This window comes from Lepus europaeus, chromosome 14, assembly GCF_033115175.1.
Source record: "Lepus europaeus isolate LE1 chromosome 14, mLepTim1.pri, whole genome shotgun sequence".
Taxonomy (NCBI): domain Eukaryota; kingdom Metazoa; phylum Chordata; class Mammalia; order Lagomorpha; family Leporidae; genus Lepus; species Lepus europaeus.
Genome location: NC_084840.1, coordinates 37,904,475 through 37,927,412, shown reverse-complemented (window position 1 = coordinate 37,927,412; position 22,938 = coordinate 37,904,475). Strand labels below are relative to the sequence as shown.

Below are 22,938 nucleotides of genomic sequence, written 5' to 3'. Positions count from 1 at the left end.
AAGACAGACAGCACAAGGGAAGAAGTTTCGCCTCCTGGCTCACTGAGGGGACTTTAGCAGGCGCTTTTATTGGTTTGGGGAGGCATGGCAGTTTCCCAGCACACAGTACTTTGATCTGTACCTAGCCCAGGGTTCAGCTTATCCCCCTCAGTATGTGACATTTCTGTGCTTGTTTTGCGTAAGTGCTGTTGGGGTTTTTTTTGCCATATGGTCTACTCAAAATGGCAGTGTTACTTCCTACTGCCACCCTGGGAGAGTCACGTATTAGTGACACTGAGCTGTTCTGTGCATGTGTGCAGGTTGGGGATGTCCCTACAGGCAGTCATAGGTTTTTTTGCAGTTACCATCTGGATGCTCCTTGTTTCCGATTGGTTTGGAACTGGAGATGGATGAGTGGCTTGATGTGAGTCCTGCTTCTGTCCTGTCTCCATACCTGGAGCTGTCAGCAAGAGAAATTATAGTGTTGCACATGTCACAGAATGACCTTTATATTCATTTTACTTCAAATTCAGGATTTTAATAGATACAGTACTTTTCAGTATATTAATAGAGTATATACATTGTTAATACACATTAATAAACTGATTTTCTAATAGTTTGATAACATTTAATACCATTAATTTCTTTCTATCTTGTGTATTTTACTTTATGCACTTCATAACTTTTGAGAAGCAGCCCATAAATTTTACTGTATCCCAATGGGGTCCTTGACAGGAAAGTCCCCCTGAGTTAGAATTCGTATCATCCAACTGCTGTGGCATCCGTGAGAGAGGTACACAGTGGCACGATTTGAGATGCGTTTTGAAAACCAAACCATAGGATTTGTTGGAATTAAGCAAGGAATGTGAGAGAGAGAAGAATAAACAAAGGCTGCTTACTGGTACATTTTTCACGTAAAACTCTGGGTAAATGACTTTGCCACTTATTGAGTTAGGTCGCTCTTAGAGAGAATTAGGTTAACTTTTATGAAATATCTGTTGAAGGAGAAGAAAATAAAGCTGCTTTCTTTATAAGTCCATACTTTTTTAAACTTTTCAGTGATAACAACCTTCTTTTGAACCGCTACTAAGTGCGAGATGGTCTCTTCAAGTCAGCCCTGTGAGCCAAGTCTGTGAAAACACAAATTAGTGTTGCAAAAACTAAGTCAGTGAGGTTAAATTATTTGCCCCCAGGATACACCAGTAAGTGGTGACATAAAGAGATTTGAATCACAGTTTGTCAGACTGCAAATAATCGTAATTATCATAGGAGTGCTTGTATTCCAACCCCTTCAGTAAGTACTTCCCATGTTATGTCATTTAAGCTCACGGTAAAACTCTGATGTAGGTTCTAATTACTTTGCCCCAGATAAGGTAAGTGAAGTTGACATTAGCAAATAGCAAAACCTACGTTTTGTGCCAGGTACATATTGAGTTATGCTTTCTAAGGCACATGCTTGGTTGTCGGCATTGCGGCATAGCAGGTTGAGCCGCTCCTTGAGATGCACACATCACATCTCCGAGTGCCTGGGACGGAGTTCCACCTCTGTTTCCAATCCACCTCCCTACTATAATGGCTCAAATACTTGGGTCCCTGCAACTCATATGGGAGACCTAGATTGGGATCCAGGTTCCTGTCCACAGCCTGTCCCAACCTTAGACTGTTGTGGCCTTTCAGGAGTGAACTTGCAGGTGGAAGATCTCCTTCTTTCTCTGTCTCTCTGCCATTCAAAAAAATATTGTCCTTTAAAAACTTCATTAGAAAAATAAAATAACATGAAAGCTTATAATAAAAGTGATAGTTCTCTGCCCCTTCCTCCTCCTCCTCTGCCCATAACAACTGTGAACCTTTTAAGCCTTTTTTCCTTGTATTTTCCTCTGTATTCTCAAATAATGGGTTTATAATTCCATTTCTTACTGATTTTAGACATTGCCTACTGACTTTTTTGATAGTAAATGCAGGCTTGGTAATCTCACATTCAGCCTGCCTTCCCTCACCTCACTGCCACACCACTGGTCCTCTTCTCTGTCTTCCCCATCCTGTAAGTGTGATTGTGCAGCACTTGTAGGTCACTCATTGGTCAGTGTTTACACCTCTATGGCTGTAGATATTTCCGTCTGGAGAACCAATCATGGCACTGACTGGGTTTCCTTTCTTGTGTAACCTTTTTTTCCTTAGATTCGGTAACCGTCGTTTTCCTCCCTTTCTTGGTTTTTGGTAGTCCTGTTCTTCCTCATGTATGTCTTACAGCTGTCAATATTATGTCTCCCCATGACATGTCAGTGTGCTTTGGTTGTCTGTTTCTGGAGCTTTACATGCAGCTCCAGTCAGGACTGGGGCTTTAGGACTTCCCTTTCCTGCTGTCCTTTATTTGCCCCCTGTTTCTGACCTTAGATCTTTTTCCCCATTGACTTGTTCTCTCATTTTGCTAGAGCTCGTCTTTCAGTGCCTGTTCTAAGAAAGGTCATGTAGATTATTTTGAGTTCATATGTTTCATTTGTGTGACTAGCATGTGAGTAGTTCTTAAATCTGGATTGATCTTCTACATTTTCTCTTTTCTCCTGTTTTCCATCTTATGATCTTTATTTTTTCCCCTATTTTTTGAGCTGTTGATTTTTAGAAAGTAAACAAAATTCTGTGCTCTCATCATCACACTCCACTCTGAAGAACTGGGCAAGCGCTCTTCTCACATGTGGTGTGCCCCAGTCCACAGCCTATTCTGCAAATAACCGCTTCCCTTGGCTCAGCCAGAGGAGATGCAGGTCCTTGTGCAGATTGCATCTAGACCACAGAACTTCTGACTTCAGTCTGTGCTGCACACATCTTCCCATTCCCTTCCTTTAATATCAACTCCTGTAAAGGATGTTCTTGGGTGGGGAACTACCTAGTCCGACTCCATCCACTGTCTCACTTGTTATAAAACATACGTGACAGAGGCCGGCTCTGTGGCACAGCAGGTTAACACTCTGGCCTGCAACGCCAACATCCCATATAGGCACCAGTTTGAGACCCAGCTGCTCCACTTCTGATCCAGCTCTCTGCTGTGGCCTAGGAAAGTAGTAGAAGATGGCCCAAGTCCTTGGGCCCCTGCACCCATGTGGGAGACCCGGAAGAAGCTCTTGGCTCCTGGCTTCAGATCAGCACAGCTCCGGCTGTTGTGGCCAATTTGGGAGTGAACCAGTAGATGGAAGACCTTTCTCTCTCTCTGTCTCTCTGTCTCTCTCTCTCTCTCTGCCTCTCCTTCTCTCTCTGTGTAACTGTGTAACTCTGACTTTCAAATAAATAAATCTTAAAAAAAAAAAACACATGACACACATAGGCTACAAAACCCAAATAGCCACTGTAGTGTGGTACTGCCTCTCCTGCTCAATGGTATCTCTTCCTACTAGTAGCAGTACAGTATCCAGAAAAGGCTTATGCAATCTGTGTAAGTAAATTGGGATATACAAGGTTCTGGATAAAGATTAGGTCTGCATTTTTACATTTGATAGATCACTTCTAATTCAGAATCTCTGTCCTTTCTTAAACCCTTTATAATTATTTTTCAAATGAAAGAATGGATGACTTACAGAGGATATTTATTTCAATATATAGTAAAATACTAAGCGTAAGTTTCAAGTTAAATAAAGTGTTCTCTCAGCAGTATAGTCATAATGCTCATGGATCAGGATTGAAGGCTTCTTGGGGGTAGTTGAACAATGACTTGGTGCAGTGTTCAAGCCTGTATATCTTGCCCTTTGGCACAGTACCACCCTTTTAAAGATAACTTAGGCCCTGGCATAACTTCTGATCTACACAAACCATAGTACAGAGTAGAACTCAATAATTATTTGTTTAATGAATCATAAAAAGAGATCTGCTTCTGTTTGATGAACATTTTTTGGTCTTAAAATAATTTTTACTTGATATATTTGTAGCCTTATTAGTCTGAGGATCTGTTTTTTTTAATCTTTATTGGATGTTATCATAACAGTTTTTTTTTTAAGATTTATTTATTTGAAAGGCAGAGTGACAGAGAAAGAGAGTCAGAGAAAGAGATGTTCCATCCACTGGTTCACTTTCCAAATGGTCACAATGGCCAGAACTGGGCCAGGCTGAAGCCAGAATCCTGGAACTCCATTCAGATAGCCCACATGAGTGGCAAGAGCCACATAATTGAGCTATCTGCTGCTTTGTCAGGCATATTAGCAGGGAATTGGATCAGAATTGAAGTGCTTGGACTTGAACTGGAACACTGGTATGGGATGCTCGTGTATCAGGCAGCAACTTAGCCTGCCGTGCCACAACACTGGCCCACATAAAATTTATTTTGCAGCTATAAAGAACAGTATAAAATTTCTACTTAATTCTCCATATTCTCTGGTGGCATGGGTTTGAAAACATTATCTGAATACATTTTCCATCTTTGGAAAGGTTTAAAAAAGCCCATTTTATGCACAGAATCTAGTGAATCTGCATATTATGTGCAGAGTTGTGCAGCTATCCCAAGTGCAAGTTTAGAATATTTCCATCCCCCTAAAAAAAAGCTTCTGTTACATTCACTCTCCTTCCCTCCCTCATCTCCAGCCCCAGGCAACTGCTAGTCTAATTTCTGTCTTTACAGATTTGTCATTTCTGGATATTTGATATAAATGAAATGATACAACATGTCAGCTTTTACTTAGCATCAGATTTTAAAGATTTGTCTACATAGTAGGATATATTAGTACTTCATTTGTTTTTATTACCAAGTGCTATTCCATTCTGTGAGTGCACCACATTTTGTTTTTTTCACCAGTTGATGAACAATTTTTGCTTTTTGGCTAGTAAGAATAATGTTAGAGTGAACATTCTTATCCAGTTTTTGTGTAGACTTAACATTGTCTCTGGGTATATACCTAGGAGGCGAGTTACAAGGTCACATGGTGGCTCATATTTTGAGAAAGGGCCATACTTCTTTCCAGAGGGCCTGCATGGTTGCATAATCCCACTAGTAACTGTGACATAACAGTGTACAAGGGATCAAGTTTCTCCACATGTTCACTAGTACTTGGCTGTCATTTTTGATTATATATTTCGATGATATTTCACTATTATTTGGTTTTCATTTTTTTATAATTAATGATGTTGGACATCTTTTCTTGTGCTTATTGGCCATTTATATATATTCTTTGGAGATTATTTCTATTTGAATCCTTTGCACATATTTTTATTTGGTTATTTGCCCAGTTGTTGTGGTAAGAGTTCTTTATTCTTGATACAAGTCTGTGATCAAGTACTCAATTTGCATAGATAGTCTCCCAGCTCCAGTTGTCTTTTCACTTTGCTCATGTCACTTGAAGCACAAAAGGTTTTAATTTAATTAAATCAAGTTTAACAATTTTTTGCTTTTATCACAAGCACTTTAATGTAGTTATCTAAGAAATCATTGCCTAACACAAGATCACAAAGATTAGTTATTGTCAGTTCCTCCTGTATTCAAAGTCACAACTCTGAGCTCTTGAATTTGGGCCCTTGTTTCACAGAACAGTAGTAAATGCTTGCTGATCAGATAGGTGCAAGCGAGAGTGCCTTTCCAGGCAGCCATCTCAGTCTGTAAAGCTTTGTGGTTGTTGGTGACTGGAAATACAGGAATTGTTACGTTGAGTCTTCCACTTAAGGATTCCGTATCTGATACAAATGGGGTTAGGAAGCTGCAGAAATACTGCAGCTGTAATATGTTGGTGATAGCTGTGGATGTAGAAGGAATCTGGATATGTTGTATCATAGAATTGGCAGGATTTGCTAATGGATTGGTGGAGAATGTTGGAGAATGGAATCCAGCAAGTTTCGGGCATGAAAAACTGGAAGGATCAGTTAGCATTAGCCAAGATGTGGAAGAAATAGTAGGGGTCTATTTGGGGAACAGATGGGAAGAGATCTGGATCTCGCTCCTAATGATGTGCAGTGCATAGAATCTTGCAGGAGCCTTTGGTGGAGTATAATTTAAATCATCTAATACTATAACTTATGTAAAGATGTAAAGTTTTCAGAATGCTTTTTACTGTAAATAAACAAGTTTCTTAAAATAATTCAGTAATACTAAATGTGACATTAATTTTTTAGACAGGCAGAGTGGACAGTGAGAGAGAGAGACAGAGAGAAGGGTCTTCCTTTTGCCGTTGGTTCACCCTCCAATGGCCGCCAAGGCTGGCGTGCTGCGGTCAGCGCACCGCGCTGATCCGATGGCAGGAGCCAGGTGCTTCTCCTGGTCTCCCATGGGGTGCAGGGCCCAAGTACTTGGGCCATCCTGCACTGCACTCCCTGGCCACAGCAGAGAGCTGGCCTGGAAGAGGGGCAACCGGGACAGAATCTGGAGCCCTGACCAGGACTAGAATCCGGTGTGCCGGCGCCTCAAGGCGGAGGATTAGCCTGTTGAGCCACGGCGCCGGCCTAGAACATTTTTAATTATAATCAGGATTATGTACATCAAGTGCCCTCTTTGGGCATGTGGATCTGGCTTTAAGATCCATGTTTTTATATAGAAGTGAAACTGTTTCCGTAGCACAGAATTGACAAAGAGACAAAAAGATCAAAGGCACACAATGGAAACAAAATATATTCCTAACATATTTGGATATATTTTTAATAAAGCACAAAGGCCATGCAGTATAGAAACCAGTCTTAGCCGGCGCCGTGGCTCACTTGGCTAATTTCCGCCTGCAGCGCTGGCACCCCAGGTTCTAGTCACGGTTGAGGCGCTGGTTCTGTCTGGTTGCTCCTCTTCCAGTCCAGCTCTCTGCTGTGGCCCAGGAAGGCAGTGGAGGATGGCCCAAGTGTTTGGCCCTGCACCCGCATGGGAGACCAGGAAGAAGCACCTGGCTCCTGGCTTCGGTTCGGTGCAGCATGCCGGCCATAGCGGCCATTTGGGGGGGTGAACCAATGGAAGGAAGACCTTTCTCTCTGTCTCTCTCTCTGTCAAATAAAAAAAAGACCAGTCTTTATTACAGTTTTTTTTTTTTTTTGACAGGCAGAGTGGACAGTGAGAGAGAGAGAGAGACAGAGAGAAAGGTCTTCCTTTGCTGTTGGTTCACCCTCCAATGGCCCCCGCGGTTGGCGCGCTGCAACCGGCGCACGGCGCTGATCCAATGGCAGGAGCCAGGTGCTTCTCCTGGTCTCCCATCGGGTGCAGGGCCCAAGCACTTGGGTCATCCTCCACTGCACTCCCTGGCCACAGCAGAGAGCTGGCCTGGAAGAGGGGTAACCGGGATAGAATCCGGTGCCCCGACTGGGACTAGAACCCGGTGCGCCGGCGCCGCAAGGCGGAGGATTAGCCTAGTGAGCCGTGGCGCCGGCTGTCTTTATTACAGTTTTAACTAGAACAATGGATATCCATAAACCCCCCAAAAAAGATCCACAAAAAGTGAACTTCAATCTTTACCACTTACTGCATATAAAAATTAACTCAAAATAGATCAAACATCAATGAAAACTTAACACTAGAACTCCTAGGAAAAAATGTTGAAGAAATTTTTTTTCTACAATGGATTAAAAGATTTCTTAGATATGACATCAAAAGAACAGTCCATAAGAAAAATAAATGGATAAATTCAAATTACTGAGGCCAGCATTGTGGCTCATGGATTAACTTTTTCAGTGCCAGCATTCCCATATTGGAGCGCCAGTTTGAGTCCTAACTCCTCCACTTCTGATCCAGCATTTTACTAATGTGCCTGTGAAAGCAACTATTGGTGGCCCACGGGCTTGAGTTCTTACCACCCATCTGGGAGATCCTGAGGGCATTCCGGGGTCTGACTTCAGCCTGGCCCTGCCTTGGCTGTTGAAGCATTAGGGGAGTAAACCAGCAGATGAAAAGTCTGTCTCTTTCTGTCTCCCCTTTCTCTCTCTGCCACTCAAACTTTCAAATAAATAAATAAATAAATAGGCTCTTCCAAGTATTGGCAAGGATATGGAAAAACTAGACCTCTCATATATTGCCAGTGGGAATGAATATGGTACAAATAGTTTAGAAAACAGTCTGGAGGGGTCAGAGCTATGGCATAACAAGTAAAGCTGTCGCCTGCAGTGCCGGCATCCCATATGGGCGCCAGTTTAGTCCCAGCTGCTCCACTTCTGATCCAGCCCTCTGCTGTGGCCTGGGGAAGAATAGAAGGTAGCCCAAGTTCTTGGGCTGCTGCACCTGCATGGGAGACCCAGAAGAAGCTCCTGGCTCCTGGCTTTGGATTGCCCAGCTGCAGCCATTGTAGCTATCTGGGGAGTGAACCAGCTGATGGAAGACTCTGTTACTCTCTCTTTCTCTCTCTCTGTAACTCTGCCTTTCAAATTAATAAATAAATCTTATTTAAAAAAAAAAAACAAACACAGTCTGGGGCCCAGCGTGGTGGTGTAGTGGGCAAAGCCAACACTTGGGGCACTACATCCCACATGGGTGCCGGTTCGAGTCCTGAATGCTTTTCATTATTATCTTAAGGATGTACTTGATGAACAGAAGCTTTTAATTTTAGTAATGTCCAAATTATCGGTTTTTTATTTTAAAAGGGAGGCCTTAGCCATGTACCATGTGAATTTTGTTTTTAACAATATTGTATTTCCTTTATTTAAGATGTTTTCCTCCCTTCTCTAGATATCATTGACCCTGCCATTCTGCGTCCAGGCCGGCTGGACAAAACACTCTTTGTGGGTTTACCACCCCCAGCAGATCGCCTTGCCATCTTAAAAACTATCACAAAAGTGAGTAAAGGATGTGGTTAGTTTTTGCAAATGCTGCTATCCTTTTGAATAGACGGTTAAACTGATAGCAAGTTAAGACCAATCGCTTTCTTTTCTGTAGCTTTAAGTATTCATCCAGCCAAAAAGGAAGATGAATTGTTTGGTTTTTTAAAAAGTTTTATTTATTTATTTTTTACCTGCTGTTTCATTCTCCAAATATCCACAACAGCCAGGACTAAGCCAAGCCAAAGCCAGGAGTCCAGGATTCCATCTAGGTTTCCCACGGGAGTGGCAGGAAAGTACTTGGGCCATCATCCCCTGCCTTCCACGCACTCCAGTATGGGATGCTGGTGCCTCAGGCAGCAAACAGCTTAAGCAGCAACACCATAATGCTGGCCGCTAATCTTGAAAGAAAATGTTGTTTTTTCTTATTACCAAAATAAATAACAGAAAGTAACAAACTTCCCAAAAGTCTGTTTAGTTGTAGATTTCAACTTTAAAACTTAGATCTCTAATTGTTGGTCCACCATTATTTCCACTCTTTAGATCCTTTTGATTGAAATACAATACACATACAGAAAGTAGATTTACTGTGAAATGCCTGGCTTACGTGCCTGGACTTACCATGAAACAAAGGGCTGCGAGCAAAGCCACCAGCTCAGGAGAGATGGCAACCCTAGTCACTTCATGGAGCAAGAGTGGTAGTATCTAGGGGCCTCCGGGAGCAAGGAAATGCAAGTCTGGGTTTCATGTGTGCAGATTGTGAATGGGGAAAGTAGACATGACAGTAGTCATGGTTGTGCTGCAGTGTTGACGGCGATGCCTCTGAACTGTGTGCACTTTAAATGATGAATTTTGGGGCCGGCACTGTGGCTCACTCGGCTCATCCTCTGCCTGTGGCACCAGCAACCCACATGGGCGCTGGGTTCTAGTCCCAGTTGTTCCTCTTCCAGTCCAGCTCTCTGCTGTGGCCCAGAAGGGCAGTGGAGGGTGGCCCAAGTGCTTGGGCGCCTGCACCTGTGTGGGAGACCAGGAGAAAGCACCTGGCTCCTGGCTTTGGATTGGTGCAGTGCCGGCTGTAGCGGCCATTTGTGGGGGTGAACCAACAGAAGGAAGACCTTTCTCTCTGTCTCTCTCTCTCACTGTCTAACTCTGTCAAAAATAAAATACATGATGAATTTTAAAATGCACGGAAGCTGCCCCCCTGCTTCCTTCCAGTTACTGCCTACGCTTGCTTGCCTCAGAGTCAACTGCTCTCCTGACGAAGTTGAAAATCATTTACAGTGAAAGATGCTAAGTAATCATACCTGTCTGACCGTCTAGTTTCACAGCTGGCAGAAAAAAGTACAAAGATTATTTCCCTAATGTCACAGACTTTATTTCCCAGGTCAAAGTGGATTAAATGGGAAATGTGATTTTCTTGAATCTGTGTTACATGAACATTTACATTTTAATCCAATAATACAGGCTGGCAAATGTGAAAATTTCTTCAGTACTTGAAAGTGTCTTTGCTGAGAGATGCTGGGAGTATAGACAGAGCAGCAGGTAGCTGCACAAAGTTATCAGCTCCAAACCACAGAACCCTGTTCTTGGGTCTCCATGCAGTGATAGTTATAAGATAATCTCTGTTTTAAATTTTTTATTAATGTTATTTGAGAGACAGAGAGTTCCCATCTGCTGGCTCACTCCCCAAATGCCCATTGGCTGGACCATAGCCAGAAACCATGGGGGTGAAAGGAACCCAATTATTTGAGCCATCGTCTTCTGCCCCTGGGATCTGCATCACCAGGAAGCAAGAGTTACGAGCTGGAGCCCGGAATCACACTAAGATGATCTTAATGGCACATGTTTATTCACATGTGTATGTGTTTCTTAAAATAATTCTTTCAAAGCCAACATTGTGGCTCAGCAGGTTAAGCCTCCACCTGCGACACCAACATCCCGTATGGGTGCTGGTTCAAGACCCAGGTGCTCCACTTCCAATCTAGCTCCCTACTAGTGCACCTGGGAAAGCAGTCGAAGATTGTCCAAGCCTTTGTGCCCCTACATCCAAGTGGGAGAACCAGAAGCAGCTCTGGGCTCCTGGCTTTGGTCTTACCCAGCCCTTCTATTGCAGCTGTTTGGGGGATGAACCAGTGGATGGAAGATATCTCTCTCTGTGTCTGTCTCTCCTCCTCTTTCTAAAACTCTGCCTTTCAAGTAAATAAAAAATAAATCTTTTATATATAATGTAATATATATAATATATATTCACAAAGAAAAGAATATATACAATGTATATGTAAATTATGAATCAGAATAATATAGCAGATACTCTCCCCTACCATCTAAGTGTCGTACTTTTAAAATCATTATGAACTGTTTTTTTCACTCCTGTGGTTTATCCCTAGAAATATGTACTGAATGCTTACAGTGCACTGTGCTAAGTGTAACTTCTGGTGTCTCTTGCTGTGAGCTGAAGGGGGTTTGTTACCAATGTCAGGGCTGAATTTTAGATAAAGGATTAAGAAAGAACATATGGAGTGTAGAGGACTTCAGATTTTGGACAGGTTACTGCTCGTTCTCAACTGGCGTCCAACTTTACATTAAAACCAAGCCCTGCAAGGGCCAGTACAATGAGTTAAGCCTCCACCTGCAGTGCCAGCATCCCATGTGATCACTGGTTCAAGTCTCTGCTGCTCCATTTCTGATCCAGCTCCCTGCTAATGCACCTGGGAAAAAGTGAAAGATGGTCCAAGACCCTGAGCCCCTTCCACCCACGTGGGAGACCCAGAAGAAGCTACTGGCTGCTAATCATCAGCCATTTCCGGAGTGAACCAGCACATGGAAGTTATCTAGATGAGTATGGGTCCTAAAACCTCAGTGGGAAATCATTTTTCTTTCTTACTTAGAACGGGACCAAACCTCCACTGGATGCAGATGTGAGTTTGGAAACAGTTGCTAGTGACCTGCGTTGTGATGGCTATACGTAAGTGTTTCCCTCTCAAGCCAGCTAACTCGCTGGGGTTCAGTGTCTGTGTGTAAAATGAAAGACTAAAGCCCCCAACCAGTTAGCTGGGAAGGTGAAATGAGGCATCCTGTTAAGCGCCTAGTGTCATGCCTGGCTTTTCCTTGCTCCTTTCTTAGAGAAGCGACTGTCCACTTGGAGGCCCTGCCTCTCAGAAGACCACCTCATCATCATTGCTGTCCTTCACTTAATATACATGATATTTCATGACTGGCTCCCAAATCATGCAGGTGCTTCAGCATTGAAAAGAGACTAGTCCACAAGTGCTACATTTTCCAAGCCTCAGAATTCATTTTCACGACACAAAATCTAGTAATTCTGCCTTCAGCTTGCAAATGTTTGTGGTGGTCCTAGTTTTGCGGTGTTTTCTTCATATGTCTTTAAGTACATTTGTTAACTCTCCCAGTTTGGACACAGGAAAGAAAATCAGAATCAAGTTTAACAGAGACATCACTGTGTCAGGTTTATTGAAAAGCCCTTTTGACTGTCCACAAGATGCTTGGTCCTCTGGGTACACCTTCAGGGCCAGACCAAATAATGTGCATTCTGAGGCATACAAGGCATGAAGTACAGTGTTTTCATCTTTGAGGTCTTCAGGTGTCTGTTATTCAGCAATGTAAATCTGTATTGAAAGAACACATACACTGTAGGAATACAGGGACTCAGTTATTTCCAGTTCTGAATTTTACATAACCATCTCTTACTAAGATGATTCTACTTGAAACTACACCGGTCATTTTTCAGGTGTGTGGTCAAAATACCAACCTTGATCTCCCAGGCTGTTTCCTGGGGGCAGTTCTGGTACCCAGCGTGCTTGAGAGCCAGGCCACCCTCTGGCAAGCAGTGGTGCTCAGGAAGGCACGGTGCTTCTCAGTAGAGGGAACAGAGTTGAAAAGGTGGTAAGGGGCCGTTGTTGAAGCCTCTTCCTCTCTTTAAGGAGTATGCTTCTTAATATGTTAATTAGAAATCAACCCAGTCTTTATTTAAGTGCTTTTGCTACTTGGGGAGTGAGGAGAAACTTAAGGAAGTATATTAACAACTTGAAGTGCTCCGGTTTGAAAAGATTTTAAGTAACAGGTGGTTTTTATGGCAGAACTTACCAAGGACCAAATCTTGAATTATACCAAGTAGAGTGTAGTTTATAAAAGGCGTAGGGTTAATGGATTAAAGTTCAAAGGTAAACATTTTGGATTTTTTTTTTTTTTTTTTTTTTTTTTTACAGGCAGAGTGGATAGTGAGAGAGAGAAACAGGGAGAAAGGTCTTCCTTTTTGCCGTTGGTTCACCCTCCAATGGCCGCTGCGGCTGGCGCATCTCGCCGATCCGAAGCCAGGAGCCAGGTACTTCTCCTGGTCTCCCATGTGGGTGCAGGGCCCAAGGACTTGGGCCATCCTCCAGTGCTTTCCCGGGTCACAGCAGAGAGCTGGCCTGGAAGAGGGGCAACCGGGACAGAATCCAGCGCCCCAACCGGGACTAGAACCCGGTGTGCTGGCGCCGCAAGGCGGAGGATTAGCCTGTTAAGCCACGGCGAACATTTTGGATTTTAATTTCACTGCTCTTACAGTATGGGAGACTTCAGTCTTTAGTTACCTGTTTCATTAGATCGTGGTTTCTATACCAATATTAGATTAACATTAAGGACTGGAATGAGTACCCAACATGTACTTGCTTATTAAATGGTGTTGTTACCATAACACTGAGCCAACAAACACATTGGGTTCAGCCAGTAATTTAAGCTCTGAGTCTTTAATTTTGTATAGTATGTGAATCATCAGCATTATGTAAGTTTGATTTCTACAAGTGAAGTATTAGTCCCCTAATCTAAACTATTCTCAAGAGAATCTCTATGAATCATGTTAAAGCTATAATGTGATGAAACCTTAGTTAACCCCAGTGTCTTTCATTTAACTCAGAACTGTGCTGACTTGGCACATCACTGCCTAGACTAATAAGTGATGGCTTGTTATGTGTCCACTCAGCTTGAGCATGAACCAAGTGCATCAAAGACTTTCTAGGCTTTGAATTTTCCCCTTTTGAACCTGGAGCCATAAATGGCTTTTTATGTAAGCTTATTTTAGATACTTGTAATATATGAATATGCTAGTCAGCACTTAAGCATAGCCCTTGTGAATGAAAATATTACAATAATGTGTAAGTTCCTTTCTACCGACTGGACAAACACTGACTTTAGTATCTGTAGCTTCAGGATGAGAATATTTTGTTTCCATTGCATTGTTTCCTCTGTAATTCCCTTTCTTCTGAAGATTAGAACCATTTCAAATGAAAGCTAAAACCTTTTTCCTACTGATCATAAACAGTTTATCCCACCTTGATTGATGAGTCTCTTTCCTGATTGCTTAATATGTGATTTACAAGAAATTGCTCTCAGACTTCTTCCTGGGCTTTTGCTGTATCTACAGATAAATAAATAAATAAAAGTACTTATTTTATTATAGGGGTGCAGACCTGTCTGCATTGGTACGGGAAGCTTCTCTCTGTGCCCTGAGACAGGAAATGGCAAGACAGAAGAGTGGAGATGGGAAAGGTATGATCCTCTTCAGAATGTCTCAATTTTGATTAAGTATCCACTCTGCATACTTGTTTTTTAGCAACTATTTCCTGTAATAATTAAGCTGACCTTTTTGGGTTTTTTTTTGTTTTGTTTTTTGATGAACCTTTAGAAACTGTTCTGAAATATCATGTAACCTCTGGTGCTGACAATTAAAATAACAAAATTGTAACTGGATGGAATCTTATCATCATATACAAAGATTAGATAAAAAACAGAGAGCTGGATTGGAAGTTGAGCAGCTGGGTCTTGAACCAGCGCCCATATGGGATGCCGGCGCTTTGTTATGAGATCTCTGTGCTTCAGTTAATTGAACTATATTTATTTGTTTGTTTATTAGGCAGAGCTACAGAGAGAGAGAAAGAGAGAGAGAGAGACATACAGAGAAAGAGAGATCTTTATCTACTATTTCACTCTCCAGATGGCCACAAGAGCCCAGGCTGGGCTAGGCTGAAGCCAGGAGCCAGGAGCTTCACCCAGGTCTCCCATATTGGTACAGGTTCCCAAACACTTGGGCCATCCTCTGCTGCTTTTCCCATGCCATTAGCAGGGAACTGGATGGAAACTGGAATAGTCAGGGCATGAACCATTGCCCGCATGGGATGCTGGTTTTACCAGCTGCACTGCAATGAAGGCCCCGAACCTCTTCATCTTTTTTTTTTTTTTTAAGCTAAATTTAATTGCTTCTGGAAGTGGATGACAAATAATCAAAATTAGAGTGTCTTAAATAAAACAACAGTAAGATCTTGTTTTTTAAAAAAATTGCATAGTCTCCCTGTGAACTAAGTTCTGGTCATTCTCTTGGAGTATGTTTTGTCAACACATATTAACAGGACCTGTGCATGCATTTGACGTCACTACTAATAGTTATTCTGGGGCCGGCGCCGCAGCTCACTAGGCTAATCCTCCGCCTTGCGGCGCCGGCACACCGGGTTCTAGTCCCGGTCGGGGCACCGATCCTGTCCCGGTTGCCCCTCTTCCAGGCCAGCTCTCTGCTGTGGCCAGGGAGTGCAGAGGAGGATGGCCCAAGTCCTTGGGCCCTGCACCCCATGGGAGACCAGGATAAGTAACTGGCTCCTGCCATCGTATCAGCGCGGTGCGCCGGCCGCAGCGCGCTACCGCGGCGGCCATTGGAGGGTGAACCAACGGCAAAAAGGAAGACCTTTCTCTCTGTCTCTCTCTCACTGTCCACTCTGCCTGTCAAAAAATAAAAAATAGTTATTCTGGGATGTTGTCTTACAAACATACATGACAAGTAGTGACATCCTTCCTTTGCCATAGCTTTCATTTCTAGCTCTCTGTCCTCCAGGGACTTTGCATTAATCTCTTACTGAAACCAAAGTCATTAATGCCATACAACTTCTATTTGATATGTTCAGCAACACATTTTGTTCCATTTTTTGTGAAATGTAGTATTCTAAGCATCTGTATAGAAAGTTTACTATTTTAAGTATAAATTATCGGGGCCAGCGCCATAGCACAGTAGGTTAATCCTCCGCCTGCTGCACCGGCATCCCATATGGGCGCCAGGTTCTAGCCCCGGTTGCTCCTCTTCCAGTCCAGCTCTCTGCTGTGGCCCAGGAAGGCAGTGGAGGATGGCCGAGGTGCTTGGGTCCCTGCACCCACGTGGGAAACCAGGAAGAAACACCTGGCTCCTGGCTTCGGATCAGCACAGCTCTGGCCATTGCAGCCATTTGGGAAGTGAACCAACGGATGGAAGGCCCTTCTCTCTGTCTCTCCCTCTCACTGTTTGTAACTCTACCTCTCAAATAAATAAAATCTTTAAAAAAAAAAAAAGTACAAATTGTCATCATGTAAGTTGTCAAATTAACATTATGAAACAAGTTATGTTTAATAATTAGCTATCCTGTTTCATTTTTCTTATGTAATGGCACAACCTTATAAAGAATAACCCCCTTCTGACCCCAGTTTTGTGAATACACACACACACTACTATATAGTGTATGTAATGTGTAATATAACTACGTGACATCTAAGGTGCCTTTTCCCTCCCTGAGGTAACAGTGATCTGCACTCCTTAGTAAAAAGTGAAGGATTTACTTGATCTGAAGAGAAACTAGAGTATTGTGATTTGCACTCTTAACTATTATGGGATTTGCACTCTTAACTACTACGGGATTCTGCTCTACTTTCCATTTCCAGTTACATTTATTTGAATGTTCTAAAAAGAGAACAGTTGTGGTTCTTCATAAACATTACCCTTGAGTTAAGTTGAGCAGTGCCAAGGAGCCTCTGCAGGGCCACCTGTTTGTGAGTCGGACTGGACTGAAGTCTGGTCGGCAGGACACATCTGATGTCAGCACTGCTTTGCAAACAGTAGAGCACATCTCATTGCTGATTTCCTCGTGTCCTTCCGAAGGCTTAGCCCTCTGCCAAGAGAAGCTGAGTGAGAAGTGACAGAATACTATGCTGACATTGTGTGGACTAACACATTTCCTCCACAGGTGAACTCAAGATTGGTCAGAAGCACTTTGAAGAAGCTTTCAAGAAAGTGAAATCATCTATATCAATAAAGGTAAGAAGTGCTCTTAGAAGTCTAGCAAAAAGAGAGTAGAATTGGGATCAGTAGATATGAATGTGCGAATTCACAGTGTTTGTGTTTGGTTTTTGTTTTATTTGGAAGGCAGAGAGACAGAAAGAGATCTTCCATCTGCCCAAAGCAACCAGGGCTGGGTCACGCTGAATCCAGGAGCCTGGAACTCAACCTGGGTTTCCTGAATGGGAAGCAACTGACAGGGATTCAACTACTTGAACAATCATTTCCACCTCCCAGGTTACTCATTAGCCAAAAGCTACATTGAAAGCAGAGGAGACAGGATTCAAACCCCTGTGCTCTGTGTGGGATGCAGGATTTCCAAGCAGTGATTTAACCAGGGTGCCAAATGCCTGCCCCTAGACTGTGTTTGCTATACCATGTCTACTTCCTGAAAGAAATTTCAGGTTACATTTTGACCTGAAAATATGTAAAATGATTGCCTTTATGGGGGTGTTCTAAGGAGAGGTTATTTTTGTATGTTTCTTATAGACTAGAGAGCAGTTGACCTAATAAGCTGCTTATTCAGAGAAAGAATGACCCCCTCGTGTCTATTTCCACACTCTTAGAATTAAGAATCATGTACCACGTATTTATGAAACAGCATATCAAGTAGATTTCATGCCCAGCAATCCGCCGACAGCACCATGATCTTGTTTGGAGGGCAAGTGAAGAAATCCGTTCCCTGGCGCAGTCAATCCTCAATGCCCGGTTCAGGTGGGGTGCAGGCAGGAAGCAGACGTTGCCGCTCTTGAGTTTCTGCCTGTGTCCTCGCTCCTCCCAGTCTGCTGCTGGCATGTTGGGCGCTATCTGAAGTTCCTGCCTGGATCTAACTTCGAGAGAGAGAGGTTGTGTCCCATAGTGGTCCACGTAAGTCTTAACAGGCTCGTGATGTGTCATAATCAGTTCCCCAACAAGGAAGGTGGATTGTTTGCCAGGTGCCTCTCGGAATTCAGAGGTGTTCATCTCAGCTGTGTTGTCCTTTATTTTTTTCCCTCAACAAAGCCAAATTCTCCATCTAATATATGTCACTTCATAGACGAGTAAATCATAGGTGATTCTGCTAGTCTGGTTTTTGGCTTTTTTTTCTTCTTCCTCTTCCTCGTCTTCTTCAGTGTTTGCTGCTCCCTAGAGGCTTGTGGCAAGACTATTGATAAGTGTTGAGATTTTGATATTACTGAATTCTTGTGTCTTGTTAGGGTTGCTACAAGAAAACTACTATAAGCAAACACTGATTTGCTGTCAGGTGAGGTCCAGCTTCCAGGATGGTAGAAGGCACTGATCCCGTCCTTGAAGGGTCCACCCTCACGACCTGATCATTCCTGAGGCCCCACCTCCTAATAGCATCACATCTAGGGTTAGGGATTCTGCATATGAATTTGGGGGACACAGCACTGTTCTGATTTGTTAGGTGGAAATAACAAAAGTGCTGCCTTCAGCACAGGATTGTGATCAGAATAAAAATATTAAGGACATAGCTTTTTAAAGTCAAAAACTTATCCACTTGACAGAACACACTGTTGCTAACCTCCCTGAATGCAGCTTACAGTTTCCTGGCAGTGTCTGCACACTGCCTGGTTCTCCACATTTTCTAGCCAGTCCTACGTGGTGCTGCAAACCGAGCTTCTTGGTCAGACCTATTGGCTGTTCCCTGCTTCAGTGCTGGACAATCTTGTGCATTTGATTTTTCCCAGGCTAGCAGTCAAAGAAGTTGAAGTGCTGCAAGGCCCTTTGGAATTATTCAAACTTATTTTCTGGCTCTACTCTAGTTTTTGTTTTGTTTCGTTTTTTGAGGTTTTTTTGTTTGTTTGTTTTTTGTTTTTTTTGTTTTTTTTTGACAGGCAGAGTTAGAGAGAAAGGTCTTCCTTCTGTTGGTTCATCTCCCAAATGGCCGCTACATCTGGCGTGCTGCGCTGATCCGAAGCCAGGAGCCAGGTGCTTCCTCCTGGTCTCCCATGCGGGTGCAGGGCCCAAGCACTTGGGCCATCCTCCACTGCACTCCCGGGCCACAGCAGAGAGCTGGACTGGAAGAGGGGCAACCGGGACAGAATCCGGCGCCCCAACCAGGACTAGAACCACCCGGGGAACCAGTGCCGCAGGCAGAGGATTAGCCAAGTGAGCCGTGGCACCGGTCTTACTCTGGTTTTTTACTTTACTTTTTGCTTGTTTTGGTTTTGGTAGCAGACAGGTTTTTCCTGAAGATGATATGGAAAAGTAAACAAACAAGAGTAGCTCAAAAAGCTCCGGAGAGGAAACGACCCGAGGTGGGGCCTGGAAAACTAATGCATTCTTCCAGCCTTAACATTTGAAACATTGACAGGCACAGAAATTGACTGAATCCAAAACAGACTAGGAAACTCAGGAATATATTCCCAATACATAATTTATATAAAATTATCTCCTTTTGCCCCCCAATTCCATTTGGATTGACCACAGTTTAAAAAGTTGCTTTTGGGGCCAGTGCTGTGGTATAGCAGGTTAAGCCACCATCTGTAATGTTGGAATCCCATGTCGGCCCTGGTTCAAGACCCAGCTGGTTCATTCTAATCCAGCTCCCTGCTAACAACCTGAGAAAAGCAGCAGAAGATGGCCCAAGTGCTTGGATCTCTGCAGCCATGTTGGAGACCCAAAAGAATCTCCTGGCTCCTGGCTTCAGCCTTGCCCAGCCCTAGCCATTGTGGCTGTGTCAGGAGTGAACCAGCAGATGGAAGATCTCTCTCTCTCTAACTCTCCTCTCTCTCACTCTTTCTGTGTAACTGACTTTCACATAAACAAATACATATTTAAGTAAAAAATAAATAAAACATTGCTTTTTCACAGATTTGTTAATGGCCTAGGAACCTTTGACCTGGTTATTACCACAAACGTGAATCCATAGTTGTGAAGGCACAGGATTTCCTTGGAGCAGGGTCAAGTCATTGTCTCACACTGTGGCTCAGTCAGCTAGGTTGCCATAGCAGAGTACTAGGCGGATTAACCAACAGAAATTGCTCTCAGTTCTGGAGACCGTGTCACGTCGTGACCTGGGTATTGTCGGGATTGGGTTTCCTGGGGCCTCTTGCCTGGCAGATGGCCGTGTTTTCCCTGGGTCTCCACAGTCTCTTCCCTTTGTGCCTGTCTGGCGAAGTTCTCCATCTTAAAAGGGCACCACTGACACTGGGTTTGGGGCCCCCGCCTTAACTCACCTCAGTCGGGTCCTGCCAGTGGAGCTGGCCACATTCTGAGGTCCTGGGCTTCGGGACTCGGGCGCTCGTGTTTCCAGGGTTGCGCCGTCCAGCCCGTGAGCGGCAGTGATCAGCTCTGTGTTCTCTCCTGTCCCCTCACCAGGATCAGATGATGTATGATGCTCTGCAGCGCTCCCTCACCCGGTGACGCTTCCGGCCCTCACGTGCTCAGCAGCTCACAGGCGTGGCCTCGCTCAGAAGTGCATTTTCAAGTTAGTGAGGCCACCAGGGACTGAAGACTCTATCCGTGTGAAAACAACCTAACTTCCTCTTTAAGAAAAAAGTTTTTTTAAACTGCTGAAATAAAATTTTTCAAGTAGAATTTTTATCGTGAGTGATCTTAACCATCCAGAAAAGTTACAAAGAGTTTTTCTCCGGAACCATCTGAGAATAAGCAGCTAGCTAACCTGATGCTCCCCCACCCCCACCCCATATATGTTATTGTGTACTTCCTGCACACTAGAAGTCTCCCACCCACCCAGTCATCAAAAATCAGGAAGTTCATACCGTTACGTTGCTGTCCTCATAGTGTCCACTTTACAGTTAGTCATTGCAATTAGCTGCTGTGTCTCTTTGGTCTTGTTAAAGTCTGGAATGGGTCCTCCAGCTTCCCTTGGACGTTCCAGGCCAGCTGCTTAGTTGAATGCCTTGCATGTGGATTGCAATGTTCCTCAAGATTAGGCACAAGTACAGCATCCTTATCAGGATTACCAGGAAGTAACGCCGTGTTCTCTGCATTTTATCAGCTGGTGTGAAATTTCAGTTTGTCCCAGTATTGTGATATTCACCTGAGCACTTGACTAAGATGCTTCTGCCCGCCCTTTTTTTTTTTTTTTTTTTTTTGACAGGCAGAGTGGATAGTGAGAGAGAGAGACAGAGAGAAAGGTCTTCCTTTTTGCCGTTGGTTCACCCTCCAATGGCTGCTGTGGCCAGCGCATTGCGCTGATCCGAAGCCAGGAGCCAGGTGCTTCTCCTGGTCTCCCATGCGGGTGCAGGGCCCAAGCACTTGGGCCATCCTCCACTGCCTTCCCAGGCCATAGCAGAGAGCTGGCCTAGAAGAGGAGCAACCGGGATAGAATCCGGTGCCCCAACCGGGACTAGAACCCGGTGTGCCTGCACCGCAAGGCAGAGGATTAGCCTGTTAAGCCACGGCGCCGGCCTTCTGCCCGCCCTCTCACTCTGCAAAATTACTCCTTTTTCCTTTGTTTTTTAATTTAAGAACTGTTATTTTCATTTGTTTGAAAGGAAGAGAGACACGGACAGATCTTCCCTAAATCCACTCAAGAGGGAGGACTGGGCCAGGCAGAAACCAGGAGCCCAGAACTCAATTCAGGTCTCCCTTGTGGGTGACAGGGACGCAAGTTCTTGAGCTATCCCCTGCTCCCTTCCCTGGGTGTACATTAGCAGGAAGCTGGAATCAGAAGCAGAGCCAGGTGTCAAACCCAGCACTCCAATGTGGGATGCAAGTATCCCAAGCCATGTTTTAAACTGCACCAAATAGCTGCCCCTTCTTCTTCCCTTTGTACTTCATACAGTTTTTGTGGGATCATACTTTGAAATTAGGTGATGTTCTGTGCTTGATCAAATTCAAGTGTGAGGATTAGTATTCTTTCAAAGTGTTATTATTCTCGTCTGATGTTTACATTGTCACAAATGTAGCCCTTTGTGCTGGCCTCTGTCTCTTTGACAGGTCCCTAGCTGGTACTTTCTGAGAGGGTTAATTTGTGTCATATTCAATGTCACATCGTTGACAGGGTTGCTCACAATATATGCTAAGACTGTGTATAGATGGGTCTGATTACTGACTTATCTTCCTAAATTTTTACGCCATCCCGTTCAATAAAAATGTTTAGGCCACTTCTAATGTAATTTATGAAGTGGAGAAAATACTAATAAATAAAGAAAAAGTTACAAAAGGTGGTAATATTTGGTCCTTTTTTTGAGGAGTTTGGAGAATACAGACATCTGATCCAGCTATCACAGTACCCAGTGAATGGGGCATGAAAAGGTGTGTTAACATCCCAGGAGAGGAGCACCAGTGAAAAACCATGACCATATAATACGAAAGTTAGCTAATTTGAGTAGTAGGGTTCACTTTGGGATTGATGTTAGCCAAGTCAAAAGTAAAATACAGGGGCCAGCACTGTGGCATAGCAGGCCAAGCCTCTTCCTATAGCACCAGCCGGAGCTGTGCCAATCCGAAGCCAGGAGACAGTAGCTTCTTCCAGGTCTCCCACATGGGTGCAGGGGATCAAGCACTTGGGCCATCTTCCACTGCTTTCCCAGGCCACAGCAGAGAGCTGGATTGGAAGAGGAGCAGCCAGGACACAAACCGGCATCCACATGGGATGCTGGCGCCACAGACGGAGGCCTAGACTATTATGCCATAGCCCTGCCCCTGCCTGCTTTTCTCATAAATGGAAGCAGCAGGCAGTTACTGGGCAGAAAACTGAACAACTAAACTCACCGTGCAGATTGCATGTGATCCATGTACCAGACACTGCCACGTGTTCTCTTTAGTGTTCTCAGTTGATGTGGGGACCATTTGTATCCCATAAGTGGCCAATTCAAGTCCCAGCTGCTCCACTTCTGATCCAGCTCCCTATTGATGTGCTTGGGAAAGTGGCAGAAAGTGGCCCGAGTGCTTGGGCTCCTGCCACCCCTGTGGGAGACCTGGATGGAATTCCTGACTTCTGGCTCACCCTGGCCCAGCCACAGTTGTTGCAGCCATTTGGGAAGTGAACCAGCAGATGAAAGATGTCTTTCTCTAACTCTTCCTTTCAAAACTTTAATGATAGGGACCAGCGCTGTGGCTCAGTGGGTTAAAGCCAAGGCCTGAAGCACCGGCATCCCATATGGCACCAGTACAAGTCCTGGCTGCTCCACTTTGAATCCAGCTCCCTATTGTTCCTGGGAAAG

The 22,938-nt window shown here is 44.0% G+C and overlaps 1 protein-coding gene across 3 annotated transcripts in view; it reads left to right on the top strand.

Moving 5' to 3' along the window:
- Positions 1-22,938, top strand: part of NVL (nuclear VCP like) — a 103,523-nt gene that overhangs the window by 62,639 nt on the left and 17,946 nt on the right. For 2 of the 3 annotated variants that reach the window (XM_062210449.1, XM_062210447.1), the window contains 5 exons: positions 8,582-8,688; positions 11,559-11,635; positions 14,129-14,217; positions 16,707-16,777; positions 20,123-21,933. In XM_062210449.1, the coding sequence (XP_062066433.1) occupies positions 8,582-8,688; positions 11,559-11,635; positions 14,129-14,217; positions 16,707-16,777; positions 20,123-20,167 (389 nt within the window). In that variant the 3' untranslated portion in view covers positions 20,168-21,933. Of the gene's footprint in view, positions 1-8,581; positions 8,689-11,558; positions 11,636-14,128; positions 14,218-16,706; positions 16,778-20,122; positions 21,934-22,938 lie in introns of those variants that run through there. The other variant, XM_062210448.1, reaches the window with a different exon arrangement.